The sequence below is a fragment of the Mauremys reevesii genome, linkage group 7 (genome assembly GCF_016161935.1).
Source record: "Mauremys reevesii isolate NIE-2019 linkage group 7, ASM1616193v1, whole genome shotgun sequence".
Classification (NCBI taxonomy): domain Eukaryota; kingdom Metazoa; phylum Chordata; order Testudines; family Geoemydidae; genus Mauremys; species Mauremys reevesii.
Genome location: NC_052629.1, coordinates 74,419,200 through 74,435,285, shown reverse-complemented (window position 1 = coordinate 74,435,285; position 16,086 = coordinate 74,419,200). Strand labels below are relative to the sequence as shown.

General features: G+C 43.1%; 1 protein-coding gene across 5 annotated transcripts in view; it reads left to right on the top strand.

The window, feature by feature from the left end:
* RHOA (ras homolog family member A) overlaps positions 1–11,834 on the top strand; it is a 99,557-nt gene extending 87,723 nt beyond the window's left edge. For all 5 annotated transcript variants that reach the window (XM_039547084.1, XM_039547086.1, XM_039547085.1 and 2 more), the window contains 3 exons: positions 1,460–1,580; positions 8,751–8,881; positions 10,535–11,834. In XM_039547084.1, coding sequence (XP_039403018.1) covers positions 1,460–1,580; positions 8,751–8,881; positions 10,535–10,708 — 426 coding nt within the window. In that variant the 3' untranslated portion in view covers positions 10,709–11,834. The remainder of the gene's footprint in view (positions 1–1,459; positions 1,581–8,750; positions 8,882–10,534) is intronic.
* Positions 11,835–16,086: the final 4,252 nt, after the last annotated feature.

Genomic DNA, 16,086 nt, shown 5'->3' with positions numbered 1-16,086 from the left:
CTTTGAACTCATATAAGCTTGCAGCATCCAGAGGGCATAAAACTGGACACTGCAAAATGGAGGTTCCTGTGTCTGGGACTGGAGATATTGGCTAGTGTCATTTGGTTGCGCAATCCAAGGAGCAGCTTACATACCAGAGGCTGTGCGTGAACAGCCCAGGAGTGGGGGCTTTCACAGCAGAACAGGGTAAGGCTGGCTCCCAGAGTCAAGGATTGGAGTGACCTAGCAGATCACCCGTCCAGATAATACCAGAGGGGAACGTCTCAGGGAACACTACTCACTAGTGTCCCACAAGTGGGAATGCACAGATGCCCTCAAAGGAGAGAAGGAGCTGAGATGGCTAAAGGGTATGCACTGTTGTGTAGACTAGAGCGGCTCCTTCAGCACCACACAAAGGCACTCGTGCACCCCCCCCAGCAGACACTGCTTTAGAAGAGGGTTCCATGTGTTCACCACCATGAGCCTGCTCCCACAAATGTGAATGCGCCAAGGAGATACAAAGAACAAGTTACTGGTAAGTAACTTCTCATTCTGAGCCCAGTTCTGCCCTCTGTTACATTAGTGCAACCTTCCTGGAAATCTATGCAGATGCACCCTATAATTGAGAGTAGCATTTGAGCTGTTGTCTTTATAAGTTAAACAATTGACAGTTGCATGGCATTCAAGCATATTGATGTTTGGAGTCCAGTTGCTGCCTGTTGCACTTAACCAGAGCTGCTTGGAAAGTTTCTGAACTCTTTTTTGCATACGGTCCATCCATTTAGTATTTGCAGTTTAATTATTGTAGGTACTTAGTATAGCTTGTAGTTTTCTAGTTTTTTTTCCAAAAAATTCTGTGCTGTAGTTCTCCTAGCTCTGCCCCAAATTGAGATCTTAAAAGATGACTTCATTTATTCAGCCCTTAGCAATAATGGGTGTTGCACACGAAAGATCAGCAAATTGCGGGTTTAAGTTTCCACTATGGTGGTGGAACTTCAGTAAAACTACACAGAAATGAGTGGCCCTTTGAAATTTTTGTCTTTTAGTTGGAGTGTGGGGTGAATTTTTTTAATCTGTCCAAGTTCTGGAAAAGCAGGTGCATGTATAGTCCTGTTTTACTGAAAATGTGACCTCTTCGATTGTTTACAGAGTAGTTTCCCAGCCTCAGAGAACTATTTTTAGGCTATTATATCCCTTCAGTTCATCCATCTTGCTTTTTCTTTCTGGTAGCTCCCACTCTTCAGAGGTGTAGGGATAACCACTGATGTAATGGAAAATCTTGTCAATATGTTAATTTGATTTTTGGATGCAGGGAATAGACAACTCCTCATTTTCCATTTGTGAAAGTGGAGTGCACTGTGTTCCCCTCCTGTTGAGTCATGTTCACTGAAATCCACTCTCTACTTTGCTTGGATTACTCACACTTGAATCAGATTTCCCCTTGATCATTTTGGCTAACTGCCTTCATTCTTTTTTGTAGGTTGAGTTGGCCCTGTGGGATACTGCAGGACAAGAAGATTATGATCGACTTAGGCCTCTGTCATATCCAGACACTGATGTTATACTTATGTGTTTTTCAATTGATAGTCCTGATAGTTTAGGTAAGTAAAACTGAATCCAAACCAGGTTTCCTGTATCCCTAGGAGACTGTACTGTGCAGCCTTTAATTCATTTATCTATGGTTTAATATTGAGTGGATTTCTACTAACCACATTTTTATATACATTGCAATGCTAGCTTCAATATTTTGTGTAATGAATCTTTGTTCTTTCAGTAGTGTTCCTGTGGGTGCTCCACTTTAGGTGCATGTGCACCCCATTTGCTTTTGATCGGAGAGTTTTAGTAGCAGTGCCCATTCAACCAGTGCATGCGCCCTACACCTCCTTGTGCCTCCTGCTGAGGATATATTGGGTCATGTAGCCAAACTGCCCTCAGTGCCTTCTCAATTGCCTCCAACTGAGACAGAGCATCTAGCACCCTTCACCCAAATCCTTGGTTGTGTTTCAGCTGTAAATGAATGTGGCAGGCAGCCCCATGCTAAATTGACTGCATACAATAAGGATCAAAACACCTTGACCTTTTGGGCCATATGGCTTATTTGTCTGTGACTCTACACTTCAGGATCACAAATTATCAAGTCCTTATGGCAAAGTACAATCATACCATCAAAAGTCACCTTGTCTGTTGAATCACCTTCCAACAGAACATCGTGAACAGTTCCAGGCCATCATAGCTCATGGTCAACTATCGGCTAGAACAGGGGTCGGCAACCTTTCAGAAGTGGTGTGCCGAGTCTTCATTTATTCACTCTAATTTAAGGTTTTGTGTGCCAGTAATACATTTTAACATTTTTAGAAGGTCTCTTTCTTTAAGTCTATAATATCTAACTAAACTATTGTTGTATGTAAAGTAAATAAGGTTTTTAAAACTTTTAAGACGCTTCATTTAAAATTAAATTAAAATGCAGAGTCCCCCGGACTGGTGGCCAGGACCTGGGCAGTGTGAGTGCCACTGAAAATCAGTTCGTGTGCCGCAGATTGCCTACCCCTGGGCTAGGGCATTGCTACAAGGCTTCATAGATGCAGCTGATATGGCAGCTCTGTCCATTTCCACTGCTGTCATGATGCATTGGGCATCTTGGCTTCAGCTCTCTGAATTCCCTAAGAAACTCTAGAATAGAGGTTCTCAAACTGTGGTCCACAGACCACCTGCAGTCTGCAAGCTCCATTCAGGTGGTCCGTGGATAGTTCCCTCTAAGGTTCGTGCCTGGACAGACACACACAAGACAATGAAGGGCCACCCACCTAATTAGTGGAGCCGTGCAGAGGGTGGGGGGAGTTTGGGATGTGCAGCGCTGCACATCCAGAGAGAGAGGCGACTTTCCACAGCTCCAGGGCTGCGGTTGCCAGGGAGACACTGCTCTCCTTCCCAGCCCCAGCTTGGGGGCTGCCACAGCAGGGGAGAGGGGGCACATCCATCGCATTAGAAAGGTAAGACTACTGATATTAAAATATGAGTTGTGTGCTTTTATTTGTAGAACTGATTTTTTTTTTTGGTTTGGGTTTTTTGTTTTGTTTTATATAGTTCTTTAATCCAAAACAATACTTAGCCAACGGTACAAACAACATTTGGAAAGATCAATAAGTGGTCTGCTGAGACTCTCAGCAATTTTCACGTCTGTGGAAAAAAAAAATTTTGAGAACCACTGCTCTAGAATACTCTAGCTCCCCTTTGATAGGCAGAAACTTCGCTGAGAACTGATTAATCATTGCACACCTATATAGAGTACCTGACGGTGGGGCTGGGGCTGAAACTGCAGGGGTATCACAGAGGGTGTGGGGCACTTTCTCCCCCACCCTCTACCCTGAGTTTCTTGCCACAAATTTCAGCCCCTGCTGACAGCCGGAACCCCAGCCCAAGCAACTTAGCTGCTCGCCCTCTGTGGCGTGGGGCCACAGACAATTGCCCTGCTTCCCACTCCCAGACCCTGGCTCTGTGCATTACTTCTGTCTACTCAGACACCTGTGTGGTTTCCTAGCAAGGACCTGGCATGTGTTATGATTGAAGCCAGTTTGAAAAGTTGATTTAGAAATAATTTTAGCAGTTTTCTGAAGAAAAGTGTAGGAAAGAAGGGTGATGAAGGGTAGTCAATTGCCACTTGTAGCTAAAGAAGAGTTCAGAACAAGAATCCAAACTGCAGTTTTAAAAAATAAAAAAGAAAGAAAGAAACCGCAAATACCATCCGAAATATTTGGAATTTGAATTTACATGGACTGGCTTTGAGGAAGGCCCATGGGCAGAGTGTGTCGTGTGTGGTGAAGTTCTGGCAAAGGAGAGCTTAAAACCATTTAAAATGTTATGGCACTTGCAGACACAGCACAGTTCTCTTCAAACAAAACTGCTCGATTTTTTCTCCAGCAAAAGCTGGGAGAGCTACAGGGCTAGAAAAGAGCACTGAGAAAGGCAACTACAGCAAATGAGAGCCCTTGAGACATCTTTCATGTGTCATACTGGATAGCTAAAACTGGGACACCACACACTATCAGAGAAACTTTTTTCGGCCATGTGCCAAGAAAGTGTTTTCAATTATGGTGGGACAAGTGCAGCGACTCAACTTAGTGTCAGGAGAATTGAATCATTGCAAGGCGTATTCACGTATGGCAGACGACGTGACTGAGCAAGTGATTGCCAAAATCAAGCAAAGTCCTTTTTTGCCATTTAGCTTGACAAAACGATGGATGTCTGGTGCTGTTCAGATACTGACATACATAAAATTTGAGAGTGATGGGAAAAACCCAAGAGGAATTTCTGTTCTACCAGCCATTACCACAGCATGCTACAGGGGAACAGCTCTTTGCACTTTTGGATGCTTTTGTCTCTGATTCTGGCTTGGAATAACAGTGCTGTGTAGGAATTTGCAGGGACGGTGCTTGTGCTGAGACTGGAAAAAAACAGTCACTCGAGTGAAGGCTGTTGCACTGCAGCAGTTTGGACTCACTGTATTATACACAGGCAAGTCCTAGTTGCAAAAAAAAAAAAAGCCACCTATTCTAAAACAAGTTCTTGATTAAACTGTTCGCCAGGGCCGCCCAGAGTATTCAGGGGGCCTGGGGTCTTCGGCGGTGGGGGGCCCCTGCTTCGGCGGTGGGTCGCAGAGTGGAAGGACCCCCCCGCCGCCGAAGACCTGGAGTAGAAGAAGCTCCGGGGGCCCGGGCCCTGCGAGAGTTTTCCAGGGCACCCGGAGCGAGTGAAGGACCCTGCTCCAGGGGCCCCAAAAAACTCTCGTGGAGGACCCTGCGGGGTCTGGGTCAAATTGCCCCACTTGCCCCCCACCTCTGGGCGGCCCTGCTGTTCGCACAGTCGACTTCATCAAGAATAGCTCAACAAGTGTATGTCTGTTTGGAGTTTTGTTTGATGAGATGAGAGCTGAGCACCGTCAGTTACTTTACCACATAGAAATTTGGTGACTCTCTTGGGGAATGGTTCTCAATCATTTGTTTGAGCTCAGAGAGGAAGTGAGAATTTTTCATTCAAAGATTCCCCGCTGGTGGATAAGTTTGCAGATACCAAGTGGCTTGCTTTGCTAGCTTACCTGGCAGTCATTTTTGAATGCCAGTACCTCACTTCAAGTACGAGGTACTTCCGCCTTTTCTCTCACTGACCAAATTGAAAGTTGATTCAAGAAATTTTCCTTGTGGTATGCTCATGTGGACTGTGGCAGTTTTGAAGGGTGCCTTTTACTGGATAACTTTTTGGATGAAAATGCCTTGCCAAAATATGATTTGCAATCCATTATCAGCCACCTGGAAAGCCTTAAACTGCAGCTTCGGGAGTACTTCCCTGTAAAGGATCAGAAAACAGGCATGGATTAGAAATCCCTTTAATGCAGAAGTGACTGCAAGTGCTGTTGTCACTTTTTATAGTGAAAGAAACATTAATGGATCTTTCCTGTGATGAGACATTGATGCTGAGATTTTCTGAACAACCCTTTGCTAACTTCTGGATTGCTGTGCGTGAAGAATATCCAGAGCTGTCGTTTGCAGCTTTGAAAGCACTCATGCCATTTTTCATCCACCTACCTGTGTGAAGCTGGGTTTTCAACACTGACTTTACTGAAAAACAAATACAGGGCTTCCATCTTTGTCACCCACACAGAGCTCTGCTTCAGGCCTTTATGTCCATCAATACAAGCTCACCTCTCTCATTAGGTGCATGTTTATTTTTTACTGCTGGATATAAAGATTGTCTTGCCAGTGGATTGTGAATTAAAATATTTAGTGGCTATTTTTTTTGTAGATGCGGCCTTGTAATGCATTTTGATTTCAAATATACTAACTATTCTAGAGTTATACAAGACACTGAGATCCTGTAGTAATCTTTGCACCACAACCCCCTTTTGACAACAATGAAATTTGAGAACCGCTGAGGTAGACTGAGTCTGGGCTGAGAGGTTCCATCACTGTCAGCTGCAAAGAGCTGCTCAAGGATGGACCGTGAGGTCTGAGCTGGGGTTTCCTCAGTGACCGGACTCTCATCCTAGCACTTCCTGGGCAGACTGCAAGCTGGTATTTAGTCCAGTGGATAAGCCACTGGACTGGGACTTTGGAGACCTGGTTCTCTTCCTGACTCTCTGCCACTGATCTTCTGTGTGACCTTGGAAGTTCCTTTACCGCTCTATGCCTCTGTTTCCCTCTGTCATTTCTATTTGGATTGTCAGCTCTTTGGGGCAGGGGCTGCTACTGTAGGTCTATACAGTGCCCAGGATAATAGGGCCCCAATCTCAAGGCATCTAGATGCTACCGTAATACAAATAGCAATAGACCATCATCTACTGAAACCATATCTTATCCCTGGAGTCCATTTGATCTACCAACTTCCAGGCTTAGAACAAGAAGCTAGTTGCAGCAGAAAGGGGACTTTGTGAGATCATTCCAGAGTGGGTAGTTATCCCAAGTTGTCAGAACCAAGGAGCCCTTGGTGCCAGAGACTGAGATGGCCAGGAGGTTCCTCTCCAGCAACGGTGAGCTCTGTTTTAGTGCTAGAGATTGAAGGGGTGCCATCCTTTGCCTGTATGAAACTCTCCCCAGCTCAAATGGGATCAGCATTTGAGGGCCTCAGTTCAGTTCCTCCCATCTTGGAAGTGGCAGCCAGTCTGTATCTAGTCCATGAACAGTGTTTTCAAATGTTGTGTACTTGAGAACTTGGGCAGTAATGGTGGCCAATGAGAAAAAGCACTAGGCTGGAACTCTTGGATTCATACAGGAATAGACTCCATTCTCTAGGGTTTATTGGCGTGGAAAGTTTAATCCTTGGCCATGTTGTAGATGAAGACTGCCAGCTATCGGAGTGTTGACAATGACTTCCACCCCAGGCCAAACAGTTGCATTGTTGTATCAGCTCCCTGAGAGACAGTATAAAGGAATGTCCACTTCTGTCTGGGTCCCAGAGGTGGTCCAGAGCAGTGTTCCCGCTAAGCTGCATACCTGCACAGTCGCACAAGAGTCAATCAAGTGCCGCACATGTCAGGTGCGCCCCCCCCCCCCCCCCGGCCGCGCTGCTCCTGCCCTTTGCCTTGGAGCCCCTGGCCAGCTGCTCCTGGCAGCCTCCTGCTTGCTGTGCAGAGTGGGGGGCTGCTGATGTCAGGATCTCCCCCCCCCCGCCCAGTACCCCATCTCTGCAGAGCCCCAGGAGTGGGGGGGACACGACAGAGCTCAGAAGTGGGACGGAGGTGGTGGTGCTGCTGTGTCTGAAAAAGCAGCATTCAGACTGGTGAGTGCTGATCTACTTAAAGGGGCAGCATGTGTCTCTATCTCTCTCGCCCACCTCCCAACACATACTGGTGGTATTGTTATTGTTACTTCTTGGTACTTCCTGCAATGCGCACATATCCTCTGTAATTTTATTCTTTCAAAGTGCTGTTATTTGAGTTTTTTGACTGGTCTATGCATGTCATAATTTTTATTTCTCTTACTCTTAAATTTAATTTTTTCAAGTAGTGAGTTCTACAATGTCTAACCTGTCCTGGCTGGAGTAATTATCCCTATGGTAACTTTTAAAAATATATATATTATATTCCACTGGTGGCGCACATCTGCACATTACCTTGATATTGGTGCACAAAGCAAAATTCATTCTGCACATGGATGGGGAAAAAATTAGAGGAAACATTGAGGCACTCTTCCTTCTGCCTGTGGAGCTTCCTATTAGTTGCACTGAGCTAAAACAGCAAGCTTGATGTGACAGTCTTGAAAGATACTACTTTCATCTGTCTGTCTCATTGAATATACCAGGTTTGTGTAGGGTAAGAGCTTTGCTCATAACACTGTAGCCCACTATTTGGCCTTTCTTTGTGCCAGGGGTTTCCCCCAAATGCCTGGCTGTTAAGCTGTGTTTGAGTTTTGTTGAGGTAGATGTGATGCCATCTCTACTTCCCATGCTTTAATGCACAGGTTTCCTAGCCTTCACTCATGGTGCAGTTGAACAAGTTTATGAAAGGATTGCTCTATCTGCTATTGGGGTTACTTATGGGGAATAGCATTTCCTTGATAGTTGTGGCAAAGGAAACTAAATTCTCCTTTAGCATGTATGGGTTGTGCTCTGGAGACCATGGTGGGACAGGTTTGTTTGAGCTACACTTGAGGTCTGGTGTAGGAATTTCCTCTGCTGTGGTGTTGGAGTCTTGTTCTCGCAAAGCTTGTGCAGCCAACAGTTCAAACATTTGTCAGACCATTCGCTCCGGGTGGCTGAACACCTGCCAAGTCATAGAAATCATGAAATATCATCTGTTTCATTTGGACAGTCTCAGCACTGAGACAGATGGATCCCCAGTCTTACCTTCATGTGCACCAAAAGTCTAAAACTTGTGGGTAGGCTTGGTCTCAGAGAGATGATTATTTAAGGCCTTGTGTACATGCAGAGTATGGGGCCTGACTTTCTGGATATGAATGGGGCTTGGAGAAATGGACATGCTAGTGACCAGAAAAATGGAAATCAGAGACCACTTCAAACAGGAATTTGGGAAGGTTACAGACAGGCCCTGGCTTTAGAATGTTTGTTTTTGTATTTGGTGGTAGTTGCAACAAGAGAGGAAATGTGATGTTTAGTGGTTTATATCTCACCAGAAGCTGACTGAAATTTCATGGAATAAAGCAGCATAGTTCTAGTCAGAAAGCAGCAATGATCTTAAAAAGAAAACTGCCCCAAACACTTTTTTCTAGCCTTGTATGTGGATTACGAGACACTTCTGCTTTTTTTTCTCCCCCTCCCTCCAGAAAACATCCCAGAGAAGTGGACCCCAGAGGTGAAACATTTCTGCCCCAATGTGCCTATCATCCTGGTAGGAAACAAGAAGGACTTAAGAAATGATGAGCACACACGACGGGAGCTGGCCAAAATGAAGCAGGCAAGTTTCTTTCTGCCCTTCTTACAATAAAACGTGACAGTTTTTGTAATATGGCTAATGAGCACATTAACTAAGTGTTCACACTGATTGACAGCTTTCCCTGGACACCATCCCCTCAGCACCACATCCTGGAACAAAGCTACTTGTCTCCTCATACAGTTTGGCTCCGCTAGGTAGAATAAGAAGTGTTAGATTCCTTTATTGCATCCCGTCTCCTCCACCCCTCTTCTGTGTGCTCCTGTTTCTTGCTAAGCTGATTTAGAGCAGGTCACGCTGGGTGTGTTTTGACTCAGCCCTGCAATGAAGTTTCAGGAACAAAGTGATGATCTGTGGGAAATAGCTAAGTGGGGCTTTTATTGAAATTGGAAAATGTTCAGAGCAATACAGATCATAGAGAACTGGCTGAAAATGACAGTTATTCAGGACAGAAAATTGAAAGTCTCTTTTAGATGAAAAATAAACACAATCTGTTACTTAAGTGTTATGGTTGCATAGTTTAAATCAGAACTAAGTTGTTAAATACAGATGTTAAAGAGCCAAACGATGCTCAGTTGCAGTTGGATATTTTCTTTAGTAGTCTCTTACGAAGGATCTTGTCAGAGGCACCACATGATGCTTTTCTAACCTTCTTGGGGCTTCCTAGCAGTAAAGGTCACTCTCAAAGAAATTAAGAATTTTTCTCTCTCATCAGTTAGACTATTGGTAGATGAATGCCCCAAATTGGAGGAGTGGTTCTAGAAGAGTTGGGAGGTCAGTGATAAGGTAAAATGAACACACCAAGCACATACATAACAAAATAGACATTTAGATCACTATGTAGGATACCATTTATCATAGTACATAGTACTCATAGTACACTGTCCCACAAAGAAACCATTGCATTGGACAGTGGTTTTAAATAATAACTTGAACAGCCTTGCTTTGGTTTGTTCATGAGTAAAGACAAAATGTGGTTCATTTTGAAACAATCCCCAACAGCAGCATACCAGGTCTAGTAAAAAGTAGTCATCCTTAAGCATGAGAATACCCTGCCCAAATAGGCAAACTTGACTGTCCTGGCATAATGTTTCTTTTAAACGAAAAGTGACACGGCAATTTTTGTATCTATTAATATTGCTGGGGGGTTTGGTACTGCTACGATAATGACTTGTAAAATTGCGTTTACTTCCCAAGTATCATTAAGTCACTGGTTCCATTACTTTTAAATTGCCAATGGCAACAGTTTGTTTAAACATATATTCCCCTGAAGCATTTGCAACACAAATGTTGAAGCTTTTATACTATGACATGAGAATTGGACCCTGAATAAATGGACTATAGATAATTGACACTGACTGATCCAAACTGGGCTATCATCATTTTCATTGTCCAAAATATAATTAAATGAAGTGATGAGGTAAATGAGATTTTAAAAATTCTTCAGTAATGTGAGGTGTTATGTTACAACCTGTGGGAAAGAAAATGTATTTAACATTATTCTTAATTAAACTGGGTCTTAATCCAGAAAATAAATGTGCATTTTAGATTCCAGATGGGATCTAAATAGAGTATGTAGTTTGCACTTCTGGCAAACCTGGAAGACGATGAAAAGAATGACCTGTTCAGGTGCATTGTTGGACCCTACTAATTTGTTTTTACTATTGTATTGCACAGGAGCCAGTCAAACCTGAAGAAGGCAGAGACATGGCAAACCGCATTGGTGCATTCGGGTACATGGAGTGCTCTGCAAAGACCAAAGATGGTGTGAGGGAGGTTTTTGAAATGGCCACTAGAGCTGCTTTGCAAGCCCGGCGTGGCAAAAAAAAATCTGGCTGCCTTCTCTTGTAAAGCATGGCCAAGGGAAGACAGCCCAGGCAGCACCCTGCACTTGATTAATTTTGAAGTGCTGTTTATTAATCTTAGTGTATGATTACTGGCCTTTTTCATTTATCTATAATAATTTACTTAAGAGATTTAAAAATCAAATCATCTTGCTACCAATATTTAGAAGCCAACTATGATTTTTATAACAGTCTGCATCTAATTCATCTGTGCACACAAGTAACGTCAACATTCCTTTAACAAACGTCTGCACGTGCAGTATGTGCCAGGCGCTAATTGAAGACAATTCTCTAACTTCTTGCATCTTTCTAGAAAGAGGAAAAAGCTGATAACACTGAGAATTGAGCTGAAACTACTTTATAACTAGTGTACCATTCAAATTGGGTACAAGAGCTACATGGCTGTATGTGGAGTCCAGAATAACACCAGTGCTTTCACATTTTAGGGAGATTTGATTTTTCATGGCTGCATAGGGTGTAAAACGATAGTTTGAAACTGTGACCACACCCTGAAATAACAGATCCCATCAAGCTATGAAAAGTGACAGTTCTGTAGTTTCATGTTAGTTACCTTTTAGTTACTATTTAATTAGTGCCACTTAAATGTATGGTACCAAAAATAAATCTATATGCCCCAGCCGCAGTGTAGTATTTTTTGTATAATTGGATTTCCTACTACTGTTACTTGTAATCCCTGCATAAGGTTTTTCTGGGTTTTTTTTGTTTTTTTTTAAAGAAAGTTTATTTGAAAATAAAGTCGAGTGGAAAGCAGCTGATTCCTCCCCCACCTCCCTGTTTGTTTGTAAGTGTCTGACCCATTTGTATGGTATAAATTCTAATCTCTGCACCCAGGAAGAGGTTTTTTCTGTGATCTTCTGGCACCTGCCTTAGGAGCCAGGGAAAGGCAGCCTGTTCACACTCAAGGCAACTGAACATTTCAGAAGCTTTAAGTTAACCTGCTGGACTCAGCTCAAGGCTATAAAAATGCAAGTTCTTTATGTATTGCTTGGTAACCACCTGGTGGCCAAACTCCCATCTGTGAACTTCTTGCTGATCTGCAGCCAACTAAACTCTTCTTTTCTGTATTATTTCTTTTTTCCAACAACTAATAGAATAAAGGCAGTTTTCTAAGCTCTCGGTATCCTGGTATTTGTGTTCCTCTTTGCAGGGTATTTGTTATGCAGCTGCCCTGAGGCCCTGCATTTGACAGGCTCAGACAAAAATCTAATTTTGATAGAACTAGGTTAGAAATTCACCTGGCACATCCAGGCATTTGAATACCTTTAGCAGCAATGGATTCCACTCTGGAGGCTGCAGCAAATTCTGAGAGTTGCAGAGCCCAACCATTGAATTCCAGCATCTTCTCCCTGCTCTCGAGTGCCCAAAAATGAACCTCTGTGTGTTGAGGAATCTCTTGTGAAAGACCCTTCAAACTAGACCATCAGCTCCCAGACGTTTAGCTGCTGCAACAGTTGAAGTTCACTTACTTTATTGCGCACGTGAGGAGAGTGTAGCAAGAGGTGATGTGTCAACAGGAGGAGGAGTGTTGGGTGCACACTATGCTGCAGCAGCAGCAGCATGCCTGAGTGTTGTCGAATGTGTCCTGTGCTACCCACAGAATGTACCTCTTATACCCGGGCAGTTTCCTTTTGATGTTCCCCCTGCCTCTGGAACATCTGAGCCATGCTCCCCTGGTAATGGTATGTGTGAGCTGTGTGCCCTGTGCCACAAAGGAGTGTGGGAGACCCGTAGATACAGAACTTGTGCCATACTCGTTGTATTGGTATATGGACATGAGAGAGGTGGTATGTTAACACTGGGTTACAGAGCTCAGTTTTAACAGGCGCTTTTAACCTTTAAAGTCTAAAAATCTCATTGAAAGAGCAAAACCCAAAGCAGAATGCAAACTTTGAGCAATTCTAACAGCACTCATGGTGGTTTGATGAAAAATATATTGATAATGAGAATAATAAGAATTAAAAAATAACCAATTTTTTGTGTGTGGGGATTCTTGTTTTTCATTGTACCCCTCTTGCAACAAACCTAAAACACGTCTGGGCCTGGCCTGTGGCCATATTGTTGCTTCTTGTGTGAAGATGTCTAGATATCAGTTATACTGTGGGAGTATTTGTATAACTGTTCTCCCTGATGGAAAACAGGCACCAAGTTAAACCTTCTGAACTCTAATTTGAGACAGACCAACTCTTAACTCCTTCACCATCCATCCCTGTAGCCTAAGGAAAAGTTTCCTAAGCCAAGAAAGAGGAGAGCAGGAGTTCAAATCTCTTATTTTAGTGCTGTTTAAATTTCCATGTAATTTAGTAAAGCAATAACACCCCCCCTGCCATGTAGAAGAAAGGGAAGAGCTGCAGAACACTGCTTTCCCCCTTTCTCAAATTAGCGGAGAACTTATGCAAGGTCTCTGTAGCAAAGAACCCTAGCATCTAACCAGAAAAGAAAACACGTTAGTGGGTCAAAGCTAGGGATCTGAAGTGTAAGGATTCAAGCTGCTGTTGATCTATGTGGGGAAAGGGATGGTTGTGTGATCCACACAGTGAGAAGAAACAGATTCACATGACTTGCCAATTATCTTTTCTGCTGATTCACACCATGTTTTTCACATTTCAGTCATTTGTTAGTTTGCTTGTGCGACCCACTGTTCACTGTGTGCACACTGGTCCCCCTGTGCTGGTCCACAGAGGAGGAGAGTTTGACCAGTTTTAGGCTGAGTACAAGCTACAAAGACTCACACTTTTAGTGCTGGAGCTTATCGGTTCAATCCCTGGTGTTGGTTAAGCTGGCACTCATCATATATTGATGTGTTCATAGGTTCAGAAGGGGTGACATAGCTAAGAGCCATTTCAGCAGCGCAGTTTCCTCCTCTGATTCCCAGGTGGGTGCAGCTCCCTTTCTCCCTGACTGAGGGGAGCTATGCTCTGAGATATGCCAAAGCCCTATGAAAAACTACATTAGTCAGGTACGGTTGTATAGGACACACTCCCCTAACCCCATACTGTAAGGGAAAAGACTTGTGGATTCTTTTTGACCTTCATATAGCCTACAGTGCTGTCAATAACGCACTCCAACATTCCCTAAGTCTTTCATGACATCTCCAACCAATACATATCCCAGCTTCATCAAACCCTTCACAGTGACCTCAGCAGCATTAAGACAAAATTAAATTCCTAAATGCAGGGAATGTGAGACAGTCGGATGTGCTGATCCTAACTGACACAAAGCAGATGAGGTCACCATTAAGATTTTTGTATGAGCATGCAAGTTTGATGGCATTGGGCGGCTATGTATTTCTTATTTCCCTGTTGAAAGGTTTTGGTGGAAAAAAGAGACAGATGCTGAAATCAAAAGGCAACCAATTTAAATGTGATAAAAGGTTACAGAGACAGGACTGAGCCTCATTGCAACTAGATAGTATTAATACCAAGAGCTTAGTTGGGGTAAAAAAAAAAAAATCTCTTGGTTTATACAGTGTAGCTATTTCTGTTCTGCATTTGTAACAAAGTATCAGGATGTATCCATCCCAGAGGATGATGTGGATGGAATAGGAAAATTTACTATCTGTAACAAAGAAAGATGTGAGGCAGCATTGACTAAACTCAAACCTTTTAAAATCAACAAGCCCAGATAATGTGCACCCAAGAGTCTTGAAATAGCTGAGAAGTGCTCTAAACCACTGGTGTTAAAAATTAATCTTGGAAAAGAAGGGAAATGCCAGTGTGGTTCCAATATTTTAAAAAGGGATGCCCCTGGGACCTACAGCCTAGTTAGCCTGACATCAATCCTGGGTAAAATAATGGAAGAGTTCATTTGGGTCTTTTATTTTTAACATCTAATTCTTTGTTGATAATGCCGGTTAGCTTGGTTTCATGGAAGATGAGGCTTGTCAAAGAAATCTTGTCCTTTTTGACAGAATTACAGGTCTGATTGATAAAGGCAACTGTGATGATACAGTATACTTGGATTTCTCCAAGGCATTTGACTTGGTACCACATACAAGTTTTTTAAATCAAAGTGTTATATGGCATTAACAAGGCTCACAGACAGCTCTCAAGATGTAATTAGTAATGGCAGGTATCCATATGTGGAGCTGTTTCTAGCAGGATTCTGTAGGGATTAGTTCAATGCAATTTAATTATTAAAAATCTAGATGCTGACTGACTGAATGCACCCATGTAGTCACATCCTACACGCCACTGTATTGCTCTTCATACAAAATATGCCTTGTGAGGTATTATTTGAAAACTAATAACTCACTGATCAATAATGTGGTGAAATGTGTATAACAACATTATAAAGCTATAAACGTACGCTGAAATTATGACTGAAATGTGTTTACAAGACAAGTCTGGGAAGGACGGAAACCTGTTTCTCAAGGACTAGCTTTTGCCTCGAGCCAGGTGCCATCAAAGTTGATTGGCAATCACCAGTCAAGTGGCTGTTCTTGGTCAACAGCAGGGAGCAGGAACAGCTCAATCTGCATTTTAGCAAACACCAACATGGAATCTCCTTTATCATGAGATTCTCTGTGTCATCACAGTAAAAAGGAACTTAACTAGGGTGTGACCCTCAGGAAAATGCATTTCAAAGGGTAGCTGGACTATAAAATGAGGGGCAAAAATGCCCTAGGTGTTTTCTTTCTCTCCTTATTGCACTCTCTCACCTAAGGAAAAAAGGAACCAGCCTTTGGATTTTGGAAGGAGTTCTGACATGAGAATTCGGTCTGCCCACTCGCTGGAACGTGTGGTGAGGATTTAAACCTTGAACCAAGTCTAGTTTATTAAGTTTTAGCTGCTAGAATGTGTTTTAGCTTTATTTAATTTGTAACCATTTCTGACTTGAATACCTTATATTTGTACTTACTTAACATCTTTGTAGTTTCAATAAACTTAAACTTAAGCCAGTGCTATGTTTAAACTGAACTGTGGGGGTAACTCCAGTTAAAGTAGCAAACTGTTGTATATTGACCCCTTACAGGGGCAATGGCCCTAAATATCTGAATTGGACAGGAGAGGAGTGGGCCATGCAGAACACACATTTTGGAGAAAATTGAGGACTCAGAGGGTGTTGGGGTCACCACCATGCAAGTATTAATGGGACATCAGCTGGGGAGGATTAGTGGTCTGAAGTTGTAGAGAGAATCTTCTGTCTAGATGACTGGTGGTGGGTCTTGCTCACAAGCTCAGGGTCACACTGATTGCCAGATTTGGGGTTGGGAAGGAATTTTTCCTCAGGTAAACTGTGGCACAATTCAGGCTCCTGAGGTCAGAAATGTTTTATTCTAAGGGTATGGCTACACTTGCGAGTTGCAGCGCTGGTGGAGGCTTTCCAGCGCTGCAATTAGTAAGTGGCCACACCTGCAGGGCACTT